Source organism: Argiope bruennichi, chromosome 7 (assembly GCF_947563725.1).
Source record: "Argiope bruennichi chromosome 7, qqArgBrue1.1, whole genome shotgun sequence".
Lineage (NCBI taxonomy): Eukaryota > Metazoa > Arthropoda > Arachnida > Araneae > Araneidae > Argiope > Argiope bruennichi.
The window spans coordinates 31,961,356-31,981,901 of NC_079157.1; the positions used below are offsets into that span (position 1 = coordinate 31,961,356).

The following is a 20,546-nucleotide window of genomic DNA, read 5'->3' on the forward strand; positions in this document are numbered from 1 at the left end:
TGTCAAACTTTGAACCAACTCCAACAAAAGGTAGGCCGTCTGTCTGTCTGTACTTTCAGAAACATGTAAACGTGATAATTCAAAAACAAAAATATTTTAAGTTTGGTATGGGATTTTGTGACTATAAATGTAATTTCGTGTCTATTCTTTGCTTCAATCGATTGAGAAAAATGTATCCAAAACACAAATTCGATTTTCAGAAATTACTGAATGCATACCAAGCATTAATGCCAACAAATTCGCCAAAGATGACAAGAGTCAGTAAAAATGCTAATTTCTCACCAAAAGTTAATATTTCGTAACTATTGTAAGCCAATCCTGTTCAAGGTATTTTCTGGAATAACATCTTTATAAGAGAGTATGCGAGAAAGTTTGGAGGAGACCACTTCCGCTGCTTTTTCTTTACAGTGGCCAATTATTCGTACGAGTACAATGCATTGTCATATAAACTTCGTACAAAAGAAAAGAAAATATATATATATTTTTTTTTCAATATTCTGATGAAATAAAGAAAAATTAATGTTAATTCTCGTGCTGGACTTATCACCGTGCAGCTATTTCACCAGATGGCGCCAAATGAGTTTTCGTCCGGGAATTCGCCTTTATTTCTGTAATCTAAAATTCTAAACTTATTTATTCTATAGATCTGAATAAAATATTGCTGAAAATTATTTAAAAATAAATGTTTAATATATTTATTATAAACAAAAAGTACTTCTTAGTTTAGTGAATTTCCTATGTGATTAATAATCACTTTTACCTGAAAATAAAATAACCTGCTTTATATAAAATCTGATAAATACAAAGATTTTAAAAAATCATAAGGGGAATTAGTTTCTTACTATTGAAGTGAAATTTCACTTTAAAATACAAGAACGAATGTATTTATTCACAATAAAAAATTCTCTAGGTAATATCTATGAAGGGATCAACCACAGAAGCATATTTTAAAATATTTTGAAAATTAATCAAATGCTTAGATTTCCAATTTAAAAAAATCATGTATTGATTGGAATTAAAAATGAATCTTCATGTTAAAAATCAGTCTAAATCATGATTTTTAAAATCTCAATGAAATAGAAAGGTAGATATATATATATAATTTTAATTTCCGTAATGAAAGAATTTCAAATACTAATTAATTAACTACGTTAATTAATTCGGTTAATCAGTTTTTTTAAATCTAAATAAACTTACTCCTTTCTGCTATTTTCATCGACATCAGTTTTTTTTTTTTTTTTTTTTTCTCATTGACATCATAATAATCTGTTTATTTTTTTCAAGACTGTACAAAATATAGCACGTAGATACATTCTTTGGTTTTTTGCAATGCGTTATTTACAGGAGTTGTTACCGATTTCACTATGAATGCATTCCAAATCAATCTATTAGTAGCTAGCGCCATCTATTTTGTTGGAAATGTACTAAAACTGCATTGAGCGATGTGTACTTGTCTTGCAACATTGATTTTATGGGCAATGAAAAATAAAATCTATAAAAGGCTGATGGGGGAAAAAATTAATGCTTTATTTATTTACTAGTCGCCTCAAGTGATAAACTAGTTGGCTAGGAATATTGGTAATATTTGACTTCAGATAAATCGGTTAGATGTAACCTCATGCATATGATTTCTTTATATTGTCTGACATCAACGCCATATTATTTTGCTTGCCTTAATTATGTTTCGTTAATTGGTATACAAACATTTCTAACGGGGATAATCCCATAAAATCATACAGCTATTAAAAAAATAAATATCCAGTTCAACTATCTTATTAACAGTACAAACTGAAGATAACCATTTGTAAACTCAACTTTTGTTTGACACATTTTGACTGCACTGTTAATTACCATATAACAGCATATCCAACTAATTTTTTTAATCGACTGAGATGCCTTTTGATTATTAAAACCAACGATTTCAAATGTGTCTTTTCTAACCCCAAGTCAAACCATCCATAACTAAGCATTCCGATAAAACCATTTTAATATTTACTTTCTTGTATATGTAGTATGCCATCAAAAACATAACTTGTAAAAAAACCCAAGTCTCGCAATTCAATTCTTCTATCGTAAAAAGTTGTGAGATCCATGTTATACCAAGTCGGTCAATTTATTCAGTCCCTACTTAAGGGTCCTTCTGTCTTAAGTTATTACGTAATTAGCTAACCTAACAACATCTTATAGTGACCATATCAATATTAAAAATCTTTTATGGTTTAAATAAATAGATTGACTTGGCCATCGCATGAAAACACAATGTATCTTTACATTAAATTAGATTACATTAACATATTATATTAAATTAGATTGTTTAGTGCGATTGCCAAGTCAATCTATTTATTTAAACCATAAAAGATTTTTAATATTGATATGGTCACTATAAGATGTTATTAGGCAAGCTAATTTCGTAATAACTTAAGACAGAAGGACCCTTAAGTAGGGACTGAATAAATTGACCGACTTGGTATAACATGGATCTCACAACTTTTTACGATAGAAGAATTGAATTGCGAGACTTGGTTTTTTTTACAAGTTATGTTTTTGATGGCATCTCATTTCTTTTTGTAGATAGTCCTTTTCTTATTTTTGTATGTAGTCTTCCTCTTTTTCTTTTCCGGTACTACTTCTTGAGCTTCAGTTACAGTTTTTCTCAAAGCCCACTCCCTGTCTCTATGGGTTTTTCTCGTAAGCTTCGATGTTACAATTTTTGACAAGTCTGGGCGGTAAAGGCTTCTTAGTCTGTTGTATTCACAAATTGAGGATTCCTGCGCTTTAATACTTCCAAAGTCGACATTTATTAGATGTAAGCCGTCCAGACTTGTAACTCTCGGAAGTGCCACGTAAGCTTGACCGTATGTGAATGCTGCAGAACCGATATCCATCAGTGCATTATTTAGACTTAGGCCCTGACTTTTGTGTATAGTTATAGCATAGAATATACATATGGGAAACTGTTCGCGATGAACATAAGCTCTATTAATAATTTCAAATTTAGTTTTGACCGGACTAAGCTCGTAAACATGTTCTTTATTGAATGTAATGTATATTTTCTTAATTATTTTTGTATTTTCCGGATCAACCTTTACTTTTTGCACTATACCGATAGAACCATTAACTAAACCTAGACTCACGTCAATATTTCGCCTTAACATGACTTTTGCTCGTATTTTTATAATTATGTTCTCTTCCAGTCATAGAAGTATCGTCTTCATATTTTTTTATGCATTCACGAGCTTTTTTTGTTAGGTATCTGGAGCAATTTATGCTATCTACAGCTGTAAGTTTTATTTCGGGATGTGGAAGAGATTTAAGCATTAATTGTTGACACATGTTTTTTGTAGATAATAAGCAAACGGTATCATCAGGAATTTCGAGAAGTGTTCAATTATTTCAATTAATCTGTTTTCATTTGAATTGGATTTGAGAGTTATTAATCTAGTTGAGAGTAAGTCGTGGTCTTTTTGTGTAGTCACACCTAATCTTATTCTATTTAGCATTTCAACAAATTCAGAATCATTGAGCTGTCGCATATTAATTGTAAGTTCATCGTATATGAACAGTTCAATCCACAAATTCGGTATACTGAGGGAACCTAACAACTTGTTAGTTTCAGCAGTTGATAGTTTTTCAAAAGGTGACTTTTCTCTTACCGGCGGAAGCTGTAAGAGATCTCCGAAAACTACAAGATGTTTTCTTGTGATCTGATCGTCGCTTGTGTCGAATATTTCAGATAAGCATAAATGAATATATGTTAAAGTAACATTGGATATCATCGACACTTCGTCTATGATAAACAACACTACTTCTTTCAAATCTGATCTCAGAAATTGGAGCACTTCATTAGAAAGTGGCTTGTACTTCGGTGTTTGCTTGTGTTCTACAGGCAGCTGCAATAGTCTATGTACAGTCAATCTATTCACATTGAATGCAGCTATTCCTGTTGGAGCACTAACTGCCACTTTTTTTTGTTTAAATACGTCTTAACCCAAATTTTTAGAGTATTTTTATTAAAACACTCTTTCCAGTGTCACCAGTTCCACTCACAAAACAGCGTATTATCAGTTGTGTCATTTTATTTGTGATCATATCAAAGACTCTTTTTTGATCGACATTAAGTTTTGCGATCAACACAAATTCAATTTTTTTTAATACTATTAACCGCATGCAGGTATTAATCGTCAAATAATTCACCAAGGGTGACCCGACGGATTCAGTAAAAATACGAAATTCACGCCAAAAGTTAATATTTCGTAACTTTTGTACGCCATTGTCATGCAAGGCGTTCTCTGTCATGATAAATTTATTAGAGAATATGCTAGAATTTTTTGGTGAGACCACTCCAGCCTGGTTTAAAATTCTTTTACATTTAAAAACAGATAATATTTTTGAACACAATAAAATAAAATTATGAATGCAGATTTAAAGAGCAAACGTTTATATATTGTTCGGTAAATATCATAATCTAAATCTGTTAATAGACATTTAGCAGACGATTCCTTTTCAGACATTTTATAACTTCTACTATTTTTATTTTGTTAAAATATTATTAAAAAGTAAAAGCAAACGATTTTTTCTTTGATAAACATATTTTGTTAATATTATTTTATTTATTTTTTGTATAATAGCTGATGATCAATTGTAAACCTTCTGGAATCTGGCAATGTTTGTAAGATGCGCTGTTATGTTGAAAGAATAAACAAGCCGAAGGAATTTTAAATTGCTTGGAGTATTAGTTTAGTTGTAAGGATATAAGATGCTCTGCAAGCTATAGTTTGAAGCTTAAGAAAACGGGTAGTTTTCTAGAAAGCATGCAAAACATGTGATATTTTAATATACTATCTAATATATAAAATTCTCGTGTCACAGTTTTCGTTGCCATACTCCTCCGAAACGGCTTGACCGATTTTGATGAAATTTTTTGTGCTTATCCGGTATCTATGAGAATCGGCCAACATCTATTTTTCATCCCCCTAAATGTTAGGGGTAGTCCATTATTAATTAAAAACTAACTTTCCCGCCAAAAAAATCTTCCATTTTTCCCAACGCCAACTTTTCCGCCAAAAAAATCTTCCATTTTCCCCATCGCCAAATAAGTAAGGCATCAGTTGTTTTTTTCTCCCAACAGTAATTAGGCTAGGGTTAACATTTTTCGACGGATTATTTCAAACGATTCTGTTTATTTTCTTAATGTTTTATGCATTTAAAATTAAACATTGTTAATTAATCCATGTTTCAGATTCATTCTGAAGTACTTTTGAATTAAAATAGCACAGAATAAAGGAAATTAAAAATGTCTAATCTTCATAGCGTTACCCCAACTGGCGTAGAAAAATTCACGCATTTGCGTTACGTAAAAGGCGAAGAAAATTCACGCATGCGCACTGTGTTCTGATCGTTGGCATGGCAACCATTATCAACGGACGATTTAAATTACTTTTAGGTTAGTTGTATGCTTTTGTAAGTAAATTGTATTTATGTTATATATTTTTTGTATATGCTTATAGTTTTAAGTACATCGTTTTTTAAGTAGTTTTTTTTAACCTGTTTACAATGATTTAAATTATTTTTAGGTTAGTTGCATGCTTTTGTAATTAAATTGTATTTATGTTAGTTATATATATATTTTTTATATATGCTTATAGTTTTAAGTACGTCGTTTTTTAAGTAGTTTTTTTTTAACCTGTTTTCAATGATTTAAATTATTTTTAGGTTAGTTGCATGCTTTTGTAATTAAATTGTATTTATGTTAGTTATATATATTTTTTATATATGCTTATAGTTTTAAGTACATCGTTTTTTAAGTAGTTTTTTTAAACCTGTTTTCGACAGATTATTTTAAACGATTCATTTTATTTTCTGAGTGTTTGATGCATTTAAAATGAAACATTGTTAATGAATCGATCCATTCATGATGAATCTGAGAAAATTTTGTTGACAAATGCTTGAGATATTACATAAATTAAGAAAGATATTCTTTAGTGCCCATAAAGTTTAAACGCTCAGTGACTCTATTATCAGTAATCATATTATTAAAAAAATGCTTTGTTTCAGTAAAAAATATTGTTATATTAATTGCAGATTAATCCTTTACACTTTAATTTAAAGCATAAATTCTACAAGGGGTAACAGAAAATTAGAGAGATACATATCACGTTATGACTGAAGGCCTTTATAATATTATGAGTGAATTATATGACTATCAAAATTTGAAGTTTTAAAATATTTTGCTGAAGAATAAAATATTTTGCTGAAGAAGTTGGAATTGCATAAAATATTTAATTATTAAAATTTTAACGAACACTAAGATTGGCGAACCGGCTGGTCGCCAAAGGCGGCTAGTTGAACAGTATAAAAATGTCTCCTAGAAATGATGAAAGATATAATTGGGGAAAGTAAACTTCCAAAAGCAGAAACGAAATACCTCTTCATATTCACTGTAAAGATATTCATTGTAACTGTCTGAAATGTTAATAAGGCGCCTTTTTTACATTTGATACTGCCATTCGATAATATGTATTAAAAAATATATTTTATTTCTAGAGATATTTTTAATAAATTTTCAACTTTATAAATATGGTTAAAACCGACAAGAAAATAAAAAAGATTGATTTTAAGAGCAATTTCACATTTTGCCCTCATTTAAATGTTTGAAATTAATAAAAAAATGTAAAAACATAAATTTTATTCCATCACTGAACAGCAGTTAAATTTCGTAAACGTAACAAAAGTAACTATAACAAAAAAAATACAAACGATTTTTTAGCGATTGAAAAATTAAACTAAATAACCAAACATATGTAAATAAAAAAAAAGATCTTGTGGAAGGAAATTATTTTAGAAGTCCCCTTTTCCTGCCAAAGCCTTCGGTAGAATATATTCCAGATCATTATTCTCTCCCGGCAATGCCTGCTCATATCCGTAAACTTGAAGCATTTTCTGCATCAGGAGCTCTTTCTCATCATCAGGAAGGAAGCAGCTGCGGATGGCATTAAAATTCTGAAAGAAAGAAAAAAATTGCTGTTAAAAAAAAGAATCCCAATTTTTTTTTTTTTTTTTTTTTTTTTTTTAGATCTTGCATAAAAAGATCTTGTGGATGTGTTAGCGCTCTACAGGCCAGATCGTTCTACCTATAGCTACCAAATTTGGCGGCCAAGGATGTGCAAAATGGTGACTTTCTTACGCTATAACTTCATAAAACATTACAGTACAAAATTGATTTTTACATCATATTGAAGTTTACAAAAATAATCTTTTCAATAAATCTAATGTTTTAACAAGCAAATGAAATTTATTTTTATGAATTTTTTAAAAATAGTTTAATTATATTTTTCAACAATTTATTTCTAGCAAAATAAAAATAAAATTTAATCTGCACGAGCACGTTGCAAGTTAATGGGAGAAATTAACTTTTATCAGCGCGTTGCCATCATATTGACAAAAGCTCAAATTAAAAAATAAGTTAACAATCATTCCAAATTAAATATATACAAATGTAATTTCTAGCACGCGTCTGTATGAAATGAAATAAATATGAAACATGATATTTTTTGAAAAGTAAATGCAAGGAATCGTCTTCTATGATCTTTTACAATACCTATATTACGAATTCAATTAAACAGTTTCATTCAAGGTAAAAATTGTTTAATATGTACATCTATTCTAATCGGAGTCCAACAGCTAATTTGTAAACCTTCAGTAATAGACATGACAGAGGGTCTGCTGACAGAGGGTCTAAATGTAATAAATAATTATATTTTATGTAAATTGTGTCAATAAAGGCTGATGAATTACGAATTTTAAATTTTTACATATATACTCTGCTCTGTAAATCATATTTAACACAATATCCTTGAGATGCTAATATTTTAAATAAAAGGAGTTGCACTCCAATCAACTCAATCAATCATTAAAGCTGACCAATTTATGAAAGTTTCAATATCCTCATTCTATAAAAACGGGTGATTTTAGATCACTTCATCGATTGTCTCAAAGAAGTCAATCATCTCCCAGAGTTTCTTAGGAATGATTGGCTTAAATTATAAAAATGTCGATTGTTCTAATATTGAAATATTCAAAATTTTATAAAGCGGTCAAATTTGATCGCAAATGATAGAAACGTATATTTATTTATTTAAAATTTGGAGAGTCAAGAATACTTTGCAGAGTATGATTCATTAGGACCAAAGGACTGTTTAAAATTAAAACTTCAGTATTTTTTGAAATATGTTTATAAACCGAAAAAAAATAAAATATTATTATTGACAGCGTTTACATCCTTTTAAAAATAAAATTAAAAACTGAATTTTTCATTGAATTCTTTAAATATTTATTGAATAATTCTATGAGCTATTATAAACTATGAAAAGTATTCTATAGTGCACATAAGACTTCAATGCCGAATGATTCTGCTTTCATTTCTCATAATTTTTTTAAAGACATGCTAGGAATCACTAAAATACATCTTTATATTAACTTTAGTTTCATTATTTCCACTTTAATTTAAGTTTGAGTTTTAAGAGCATTATAGAAAATTAGAGACAGATGCGTAATACAATGAACAGAACGACTTAAGGCCTACATAATAGTTTAAGTGAATAATATGACTATATTTTGCTGAAATACGTATTATGAGAACAAGTTACATAAAATATTTACTGAACATTTTAGCGAGCAATAATACTGACAAACCGGATGGTCGCCAAATACGGGCTGGTATATTATACATCTAAACTACTTGATTCGCACATTCTCATTAATTTGCACTATCTACAACCAATTATCTTTAGCATGTGAATAACACAATAAAACGAAAAACTGTGGAACTAGAAGTACCTAATCGAATTTTGAATCATTCTTTAAAAATTATTACTTACATGAGAAAAAAAATTTATTTACATCATTTTTTAAAATGCATCATGCAATGTCTCATTTTACAAAAAAAACCTCAGAATTTCGAATTACAATTGGTGGTGCAACTGTCATTATTTTAATCAAAAATAAAATAGAGTTGCTTGCGATAACAGAATTCTACATATCATAATATTTTATGAGAAAATACCCATAAAATTAAAAATACGAAAATATTTTCGCTCCAACAGAGCCGGGCATATCAGCTTGCATAAATGAAAAAGAAATTTTTTTCTACTTTATCTTACCGCTCTCGCAAAATGGACGTCCTTCAAGCCAAAGCCCCGCAGGAAGTCGTATTCTTGATCCAGAGTTTTCTGTATGATTGTGGGATCGTCTCTGCTGACGGAAAAGTTCGCATTGTCTTCGGCAAACCTTCGCATGCAAAAATACGTTATCTAAAACAACATGCCAGAAAAATTCCCTATATTCAAGAGTTCGGTAATTTTTAATTTCCCTTGAAAATATAAAGGTCTCAAGATAGTTGTTCTCAAACTTTTAATAAAACAATTCTAGTTTTCTCTTCCACTTTTAACTCTCTATAAACTCATTTGTTCTGTTCCTCGCACTCCAGTAATAAATATCAATTTTCCAACTTTTTTTGTTTTGTTTTGTTTCTGATTGGCATTATCTATTTTACTTTAAGTAACATGCCAGAAAGAAATTCTCTGTAATCGTATAAACAAGTTTTTGGCAATTTTTAATTTCCTTTGAAAACATAAAGGTCTCAAGAGAGTTGTTCACAACTTCTTAGTAATCCAGTCCCAGCTTTCTCTTTCACATTTAGTTGTGTCTCACTCCAATGATTACTATTTATGTTTTCTATTGACATCAAAAATTCTTTTAAATTTTTTAATTATTTCATATTTTTGACTATTCTCTCAACCTTTGTTAATCAGCTCTCATAAGGGTACGGGAAATCAGTTTAAAATATAAACATTGAAGAAATTTCAAATTAAAATCATGATTTTATAAACCCTTTTTTCGGTCATGTTGACTTTCTAATATAAAAGAAATATCTAAAAATGTATGAGATTTGAATGTGAAAGTAAGCTTATACAATATTATGAACATTTTCATGTTCTCTTCTTTAATATTTTTCGGTCGGTGACTACTTTTTGTTGGTTCTCTTAGATACTCTAAACATTTTTATTTTATTATTTGTACAAGTGGAATCCCACAATTTTCTTTCCTCCCTCCACCCATACATACACTGCCTTAAATAAATATTCTTCTGGTCCTTATAAGAATGCTATAGAAACAAAATTTAAATTATTCTTTCAAATATCGTTTTCCCTTTCAAAATGAATTATATTCAATCATATAATTGCAAATCTAAATAAAGATTATGCAACAAAAAATGCATTTCGTTTCTAATTCTTCTAAGAATGAAATGGTTATGAAAGAGCAAAACATTTTATATTTTCCCGTAGACAAAACATGTAAAAAGAAATTATTGTAATCTTCAAAAATTTCGAACTCGAGATTTTGACGAATCTGTAAGTTTATGATCCCTCTTAGTCAGGAAAAAGAAAAACATTCTTTGAATGATGTAGATCTGTTAACACGATAAATCAAAAACGCTTTGAGCTATGACAATGAAATTTTTAATATAATCCATTCAGAGGAAATTATACATATATATATATATATATATATATATATATATATATATATATATATATATATTAATAATTGTTTACATTATTACATGTAATACATGATTTACATGTAATACATGATTGTTTACATGCTGACTTCGCTAAAACGCTATATTTGTGACAATGTTTGAATGAATAATACGAAAAAAAAAGAATTAAAGAAATTAAAGAAAAGAAATAAAAAAAAGAATTGAATCGAGCATTTTCGATTAAAAAATCAAAATAATCAAAAATGGGAAGTTATAGCAAAGGTATGTGTTGAAGAATCATTCGTAAGAACATCAAGAAGGAATGAACGAAATAGACTTGTATGCATTTTACTTTACATAACGAAGATCCCAAACTTTAAAAGCGTCAGCAATTTTTGTCGCGAATTTATTTCACTATTTTAAGCATAGTTAATGGCTCAAAATGCTCTATCATTATTGCTGTTTAATTTTAATACGGAATCTTTTATAATAAAATATAATCATCAAAGTTAATACTCGCTGTCTGCGGGAATTATTTCGATGATGTTAACATTAAGTCAGCAATTTTGATGGCATACATCTTACATAACAGAGAAAAAGAATTAATTCACTTCTAATTTTTGAAAACCTTAGAATTATATGTATTTGCTTTCTAACATATACATCTCTATCAGAAAATTTTAATTTTAGAAACTGAAGATTTAGTCTTTAGTAGTTGAAAAAAATCAGAGTTCATACAATTTGAAATAATTTAAATTGACTTTTAATAACGTATGTATTTATAATTTCTTAATGCTAGCAGAAACTATTACTAACTGAAGGACGAAGAGAGCTGGGATCAAGTAGTGATCTCAAAAGAATCATAAATTGATTCGCGGAGATGTATTCCCTTAGTATGTATAAAATTTGGTACATAATTTTAATATGTAAAATGTATATTCATATCAGATTTTGAACCAAATCCTCCAAGAAGACTGTAAATTGGCATGTCAAAAACGCAATGACTTAGATAAAAGAAATTTAGTATGTGATCGCTTTACTTTAAAATTATAATTTAATATGATGTTATGTTTCAAGTGGTAGAAGAAAGGTACGAATACAACGTAGAAAAGGTATTCAAAATGTATATTCCATTTTTTTTTTTATTTATTTATTTTTGTTTTTTTTTATTATACTAGGAAGTACGAAACTCTCATACGTAGGCTCTGCGCACTAGTGGAGTTCTCCACCTTTCCCGAAGTTCACAGTTTTTATGTTAGGGAGAGGGAAAAATCCATTTATAGAGAAATTTGTGCGAATATCTTGAGAAGACCACTTCCGCTTCTTTTAATCTTATACAATCTTTTGAACTATCATTCATTTAAAACATAATATTATATAAAACATCGACTCAAAAATGAATTAAAAACTAAAGGGATTCCTTATTGTGTAATATTAAATTGTGACTGATTTCTCATTATTCTTATCAAGGAAATTTATGATTAATATTAGTTGCCGGAAAAACGAGCGCGAGAATTCTCTCAAAAACTGTCTCATATTCTCTCTAATGAAAGTGTTAGGACCCCCCCCACACACACACACACACTCATATCAAATTGTGGACACTGAGCAATGCTGTGAACACCACGAGTATTCAGAGCTTTATTTTCAGACTTCCACACATGAGGGTTGAGTGCCCCATTGTAAAATAAAGAAATCCGATACTTGTGTATTAATTACATGGCATTGGCGAACAGTAGTTACAAAAGATCAATCTTTGACAGAAATCTGATGTGAAATCCTGCTCACAGTTTGACACAAAACTACAACTCTAGTCACAAGATCACATACCAAATTAAATTCATTTCGGTGATTGCGTTTATATACATAGGAAAGTACGGATAGATAGAAGGTCAACCCACTGGAATATTTAGCTCAAAATTTGTCAAATATTTAATAAGCTATGAAACGAATTTCATTTACCTGACTTGTTATGCTTTTAAGTTATCACTTTTACATCTGTGGCGGTTTGTGAAGCGTGAAAATTTTAAGTGGAGGAATCATTCAAATCACCACAAGTGGTGACCCGGACGTGATCGGGAACGAGATTTTGAGGTTCTATTTCTGTTATTACTGCGCAGTAAATGTGTAGACATTCGTTAAATTTTCTTCATAACTCCTCAATTTTTGTTTTCTGTGACTTTAACCCTTATCGTGGCAAGATTGCTTTTTTGAAGAAAAGCAAAAAAAATGCATATAGGTAGCTTATTTTATATTTTATATATATTTTTTTATATTTTTTATATTTTATATATATTTTTATTTTATAGTGGTAGTATATTTTTCTAAAGTTGTATGTATTGTATACTATACAAAATGACATAAGGGTTAAAGAAGGCCGTTGCGTTGTTTCTTGAAGCTCTGAACATTTTAAGTGGAGGAATTATTCAAATCCCCACATCCATTCAAAAACAAACCAACAGTCCGACATCTTTTTGATGCATTTAATAACAAACTTGATGCGAAACCCACGTACCAAATTTTATCTATCTAGTTCTTTATATTTTGTAGCTCAAAACTTCCTCTGAATGGATTCCATTCATGGTTCCATTTTATAGAAAACTTCAAATCTGGTATTAAATCCGTAAACTAAATTTCACCCTTCAAACTGAAAATGTGCTTGGTCACCGCCTCCACAGAGAGATACATAATTCCAAGCATATGTTTTCGTGACTCAGAAAGTTCAGAAATGCTAAGATCCTTCAAATTCTCGAGTCCGAATCCTTTAATGATCACAATTCTTTCTTCTTTTTTACACTTCACAGTCGAGAAAATAAAAATAATGCCTCAGCCGATATGAGTCATTCCCTAAACATCTTTGAGACATGCGTTACCTGACAATGGGATGCTTCGCGTCTGTCAACGGCACCGACCCTGTGAGAACGCTAGAATATGGACAGGTCTCGAAGTGAATTCCTTGCTCCAAGCATTCGGCATAGAGATCAGGGTCATCCACCACGTGATACCCGTGTCCAATGCGTTCGGCGAGCATGTCATTTACGGCCTTGCAAACATTTTCGGCAGGACCGGCCTCTCCAGCATGGGCTGTGCGATGTATGCCTTGACGTTCCGCTGCCTATAGTAAACAGTTCCAGAATGAATCAAAAGAGAATAATATGATAATAATATATCTAAATCTACATATTTAGAATATTTTTTTTAAAAAACCAAAGAATGAAACCGCATCCAGCGATCTAATTTTATCAACTTTGATTTTAAAATAACTGTCTTCTCCTTAATTTTTTTAAATAAAAATAATAATGGGAAAAATTGCACAGAAATGAAATCCGATATTATTAAAAAGATAATTTAAAAGATAAGATAATGCAAATATTATTTTCGAACAATAATAGTTTTTGAAGATATGGCCATCAGTTTCAATAGGTAAAACCATTACAATTCCTCAGCTAGTGACAGTTAAACCTACTTTTGCGTTCGATTAAACTTTCTGTTTGGCACCTATTTCTTGATATATATATATATATATATATATATATATTACATCTTAATCCCTTTGACTGAATGGAATATTAAGGACATGGCGAACCCTCTCCGGAGTTCTTCTAATAATAATTTGCTGTTCCCTTATTTTGCGAAATGTTGAATTTAGTGCAGTTGTAAAAACATTCAGTAAAGCAATAAGCAATCAAATATTCTTATAGCAATTTGTTTATATTTGATTATTGCCAATCGGTAATAAGTAATAAGAGCAATTTCTATTCCACGTACTTTAGAATTTTATATGTCTAGATTTTAAATTAGAAAAACGTACATAGGTACACATTTAGGCAATGAATTAGAATGTATATGCTTCTTAAATTAATGAAACACGCAATCGTAGGTTTATGTAACAAAAATCATTTTAAAACAAGTCATGGGATTTTTAATTCTCACCCTGAAAACGGCGACTATTTCCGGCGCTGCCAGCCCGGTGGCTTCGTCCCCGGCGACATCGATCCCGACAACCCCGCAATTCTGAAACTCGAGACAAAGTTCAAGGATGTCATTAGACCATTCTGAAAGTAATAAAAAGGCTATTAGTGGCGCAAAAAGTAACACGCAACAAGAACTTTTTATGTTATGAAAAATCGATCGTCCACCCTTCTTATTATGAAATTTCGTGAAACTCTTCAAGTAAAAATGATCTAAAAAACTAATAACCCTCGAATACTGGTGAATGGCACGTGACTTCCAAACAATTTTGGGTTATAAAAAAAAACTGCATGAAGTTAAAAAAAATATGTCTTGCATATATAGTAAAATCTCAGTTGATGATGCCGTGTCCGCATTACCACGGAAAGGGGGAGCAGTAGCTTCTGAGGGTAAAGACCCCTGAGCACCCGAGGGCAGAAGCCTGACTTCTAGCTCATATGAAGATGACACTCACACATTCGCTTGCACAGCCTTTTTTTACATGGGGGGGGGGTTCTTTCACACACCTCACAGATAGAACACAGGATGAATAACAACCATGCCCGAACCAGGACTCGAACCCGGAAGCTCAGATCCCGAGGAAGACGAGCTACCCCTATGGCAGGACGACGGAAAAATCTCCGTTATCATGTCCTCGAAGGTCTCAAGAAAGCCTGCCAGCTTATCCCTACCGGATATTACACATGTAATACATTGAAGAAAGTGAATAGCACTTTTCAATGAATCGGCTACAAAATCTCATACAGAACTGAAATTTTGACTACAAGATTGCATACTACACTAGCAGCATTTGTAAACCAGCTTGTCCATCCAGATTATTGACTTTTTAGGCTGTTGAATTATTCATACAGAATGCACTTATATATGTATTTTTTTTAAAAATTCACTTTGTTACTCTATCCGACTGAAACACATGAATTCAATTGAATCAGTTTACTGCAAATTAAAAAGTGTATATACTATGAAATACAAGCGGAAGTAAACGAATGGAAAAAAACCCATAAGTGAATTTTTGGCAGATGAATTATAATTCCATCATAAGCATTACATCAAATCAATTGTTTTTCAATTTGAATTACAAAGATATAATTAAAATTAAGGGAAACTGTGTAGAAATGAAATTGATGTCATTGAAAAGATATTTTTTTATTTCTAAAATAATACAAAAACAATTTTTTTAAGATAATTGTTTTGGAATATATGAACATCCATTTTCTTAGGCGAGTCATAGTTATTATCCATCTGGCAGCGGTTAAGTCAATGTTAGGGCTCGATTAAACTTTCTGTTCAAAATCTATGTCTTGAATTCTTTCTCTTAATAAATGGAAATTTTGGTGACACAGTGGACACTCCCAGAACATTTTTGTACATACATTAATTAACAAAGCAAATCTTTACTGCTGCGTCTGGGGTAAAAATATTCAATGGAACAGTCTGAAATTCGGACGATGATTTGTTTCTATTTGGTTGTTGTTATTCTTCAATATGTAATGCAAGCGATTTCTGTACCACATATGTTAGCTCTTTTTACACAGAGACATAGATTTATAATGAGATCTGTATCAGATTATTTACCTTATTAGTGAACGGATTCGTCTTCTGTCGATCTCCATATTTGCGAATATTTGAACACCATAATTCGAAAAGGTACCGACTTAAACAAACGGAATACAATATGTAATCTGATCAACAACAGCTTACATCGGTTCCAAATTTTAGCCCTTATTATCGGAAATGAAACAACCCATTATATATGAAGAACAAAATGTGCCGTATTTAGTACTTCTTCATATACTTAGTATAGTTCATACAATCGTATACATAATATACAACAAAAATATAGCAATCGTCAAAAAATTTCGAACTCGAATTTTGGCGAATCACCACATTTTAGACCTCCCTGGGTTCGTAAAATACATTTTTGGTAGTATGTCTATCTGTGACAAAAGTAACTCAAAACTTCTTTCGGCTAGATGGTTGAAATTTGGTATAAAATCTTTGCCTCAAATTTGCATATTTCTATCAAATTTTGAGTAAAATTTGTGCAGAGGGGGTTTGTTTTCCGGTTTTTCGAATATCATTTCGCATGACAACTGCAAAACGGAGAGAGATTGATAAATAAGATTTAGTAAACAGACTTAACACATCTTGTGTAGACAGCTATGATATTGGGAGATGAACCATCAGCCTGTATCTACTTTCAGAAACACGTAAACTTTTAATTCAAAAATGCAATGACTTAAATTTATCAATCAGGTATGCCATTTTGTGATTACAAGCGTAGTTTTGTTTCAATCGGCTGGAAAAAACGTATCCATAACACAAATTCGGATACTACTAACCGCATTCAAAGGATTGATCGCCAAGAATAACATGACAGATTCAGTCAAAATGCTAAATTCAAGCCAAAGGCTAATATTTCGTATCTTTTATACCCCAGTATCATGCAAGGCGTTCTCTGGCATGATAAATTTATTAGAAAATATACGAGAAAGTGTATAGGAGACTACTTCCGATAGTTGTGCTGATACCTTAGAAAATTCTACGGCAACAGAATCCTGCTGCTTAGCATACTGCTTGTTAGTTTAAACATGCGTTTGTGAACACGATAGGAACCCATCAAGCGGGACTTATGTATATAATAAGTGGAATTTACATTAAAATTTGAACCAAACTAACTATTCGGTAATTATCCGTTGACACATATTCCTTTATTCTCATCATTATATGAACTGAAATAAAATGCTAGTTTTATATTTCTCAGTTTAAAAAAACAACAACATGAGATTCGAAAAGAGAACTATATCGATTTTTTTTTTAAATAGCGTTTGATTTATTTTGTGAATTTTTAAGCCACCGAAATGAATAATAGTTGTTTTGCAGTACGACTTTCACATTTGAACTTGCATTTAAATTTTTAGGTCTATACTACAGAGATTAAATTTTTATTGTATTAAATTAAGTTTTCATTGCCAAAATATATTCAGGACTGAGAGATTTTGATAATTTTATTTTTGAGTCAGAGATTTAAAAAAGAGAAATCAGAATTTTAAAAATTTTTTGAGTCTGAAATTACAATTGATGGTCTGCATTCGAACACAATAACTCAATAAAACAAACACGCACACAAATGGAATTTGGTCCATGTTCTTTACTCCAAAAGAGCTTATTTCTTTCAAAATTTGGACGAATTCTGCTGGAGGAGAGCCTGTCTGTATTTGCAACCGTGTACATGTGAGCTTGATAAGTGAGAGACACAGATAGATGATATCTTGCATCTGATTTTATCATCAGAATTTTAGATATACACATGCAGGGTGTTTCCAAATTCATGATACAAAGTTGGAGAGGAGATAGAAAACAAGGATATGAATAATATAACACATAACAAACACAGGTCGTAATCCATTTCTTTAGTCATCAATCCAGGGAGACTTAATTCAAATGAAACAAAACGTTTAGTTCCTAACTTCTACACTAGTAAATATATTTTAATGAAGTTTTCAATTGTGGTGTCCCTTGGCCACTCCGATCTCCAGACTTATCAAACATCGATTACTTTTTCTGGGAGCATCTGAAGAGTCTTGTTTATGAGATTCAAGCTGAGTCAGTTGAAAATCTCGGTACTTAAATATCAGTAACTGCTACACGTGTATGTGAAATAATTGGCATTTTTGGCATCAAGCATCTGTCACTTTTGATAGACACTGTTTTGTGTAGTTCTTCTAAACATTACCCTTGTAAACAACACCGTCATTCAACGCTTTGTCTTTTTTTTCTTTACATAACGTGAGCCCATAGATTACTGTACAAGAAATAATCATTTTAAATAAATGTACCCCTGCTGAAAATTTCATTAAAATATCATCACCATTGTAGAGCTTGGAAACAAATCGTCTTGTTTCAGTTGAATTGAGGCAAACTATATTTATGACTGAGGAATGGATTGCGACCTGGGGTTTCATATGTGAATATTATTCGTTGTTCTCTACATCCCCTCCAAGTCTGTACCATGAATTTCAAATCACCCTGTATGCATATATCAAATTTTGGACTAAATCCATCGACGGATTGATTACTCATAAACCTTTGCACTTTCATGCATGTGAATTTGCATGCGAATTAAATAATACAGCAAACAGCAGTGATCTTCCCAAAACTTTCTCGCATACTCTCTAGTAAACGTGTTATCTCAGGAAACGCCTTGCATGTCACTGGAATACAATAGTTACGAAACATCAACCTTTGGCATAAATTCAGCATTTTTACTGAATGTATTGTGTCATCCTTGGCGAGTTATTTGGCGATTAATACGTGGCATATAGTTCATGATATCCGAAATACGAATTTGGGTTTTAGACGGGTTTGTCTCAACCGATTGAAACAAAAATTCGACATAAAACTGCAATTGTAGTTCAATACCAAATTTAATATAATGTGTCTTACATATACAATCTCTAAGAAGGGAAATGAATAGAACGTGTTGTTCATCGTGGTGGTCAAAATGAAGCACTTAACCTGGTTGCTATCGAAGGCGAAATCGAGCATGACACTCACCTGGATTGGCTCTGAAACAGCACAATATGCTTCTGACGGTGATCTTAAAATCAACGGATCCTCTGGCAAGACCCCGATTCACGCACATCACCACCTCCCTCGGAGAAAGGGGGCTTGAAGTTGTCTTGTCGGGACTGCAAGAAGAGGAGAAAAGGTGCGGGCAGTATCGGACCTCCGAGTAAAACACGCCTTGCTTAGCTGCATCCTCGCAAAATTCGTAAGCCACTCTTTCAATGGCCCCTGCATCGCCGCTGAAAGAGTGAATACAAATTTATTGCCTTTTTCTTTAAAATCTATATTTAAAAAAATTTTAATAAAAAGAAACAAGGGAGCTTAAATAACATGTCATCGTGTTCTCTAAAGGGGTGTTTCAGATTGTATACACTAATATATTTTTCTAATATGATGTTTAAAGCCTGATCCAAAAATCACTCGAAAATTTTCATAGAATAGGCCTTTGAATCTTCAGCTACCAAATTTGGCAGGTAATTATTGTTTGATCACCCAAAACTTTCTCGCATACATTTTAATAAATTTTTCATGGCAGAGAACGCCTTAAATGGCATTGGCGTACAATAGTTATAAAATATTAACTTCTGTCGTGAATTTAGCACATTTATTGAATCTAGTATAATGTCATCCTTGGCGAGTTACTTGGCGATCAATCCCTGGAATGTGGTTAATAGTAACCAAAAATCGAATTTGTGTTTTAGACTCGTTTTTCTAAAACTACTGAAACAAAAATTTTACACAAAATTGCACATGAAGTCATCACAAATCCCATACCAAATTTGATATATTTAAGTCATTGAGTTTTTCAATGATCGTGTTAACATTTTTCTGAAAATGCAGACCGACATATAGTCAATCCGTAATTGGATTTGGTTCAAGATTTAAAAGATGTCTACACTATAGATGTTAAATCAATGTACCGAATTTCATCTATCTAGCTCTATTCATTTTGTAGTTATAGTGTTAACTTATATTCGAACAGCCGAATAGATTTCCTCTGAATGGATATTGCTCAAATGATGTAAAAGCCATAATTTTGTATAGACAGTTTGCCAATTTCATTCATTTGATCAAAGAATTTTTGAATTATCTTTGTCTCACTCAGACATAATGCCAAAAATGTTACATTTAAACACAGGGAAATTTGTCAAAATCTCTGTCTTCGAATTATTTGGCGATTACTATACTTTTCTTATACTATGTATAAGAGAAAATAAAAAAAGGAACAAATATTGTTAAAAAATACAGCTGGCAATACATACAAAAACAGAAATATAAATATCTTCAAAAATATCAAACTGACTTACGCAATGACTGGCGAGAAAATGGAGAAAGGCTTCAAAAAATCGGCTAAACATGATGGAGATTTTATACTGCAGCGATCGAATAAGTCTTCTAAAGTTTTAACATCAAGGTGCATTCCTTTCTTCCTAAATAAGAAGCAAGAATTCATCAAATGGAACCA

At 31.1% G+C, this 20,546-nt stretch overlaps 1 protein-coding gene across 1 annotated transcript in view; it reads right to left on the reverse strand.

The window, feature by feature from the left end:
• Positions 1 to 6,670: 6,670 nt before the first annotated feature.
• LOC129976582 (adenosine deaminase-like) overlaps positions 6,671 to 20,546 on the reverse strand; it is a 29,800-nt gene continuing 15,924 nt past the window's right edge. Inside the window, exons 3-8 of the mRNA XM_056090222.1 lie at positions 20,389 to 20,511; positions 19,070 to 19,320; positions 14,474 to 14,595; positions 13,414 to 13,655; positions 9,159 to 9,285; positions 6,671 to 6,999 (exon numbers count right to left, since the gene is read on the reverse strand). Coding sequence (XP_055946197.1) covers positions 6,838 to 6,999; positions 9,159 to 9,285; positions 13,414 to 13,655; positions 14,474 to 14,595; positions 19,070 to 19,320; positions 20,389 to 20,511 — 1,027 coding nt within the window. The 3' untranslated portion in view covers positions 6,671 to 6,837. The remainder of the gene's footprint in view (positions 7,000 to 9,158; positions 9,286 to 13,413; positions 13,656 to 14,473; positions 14,596 to 19,069; positions 19,321 to 20,388; positions 20,512 to 20,546) is intronic.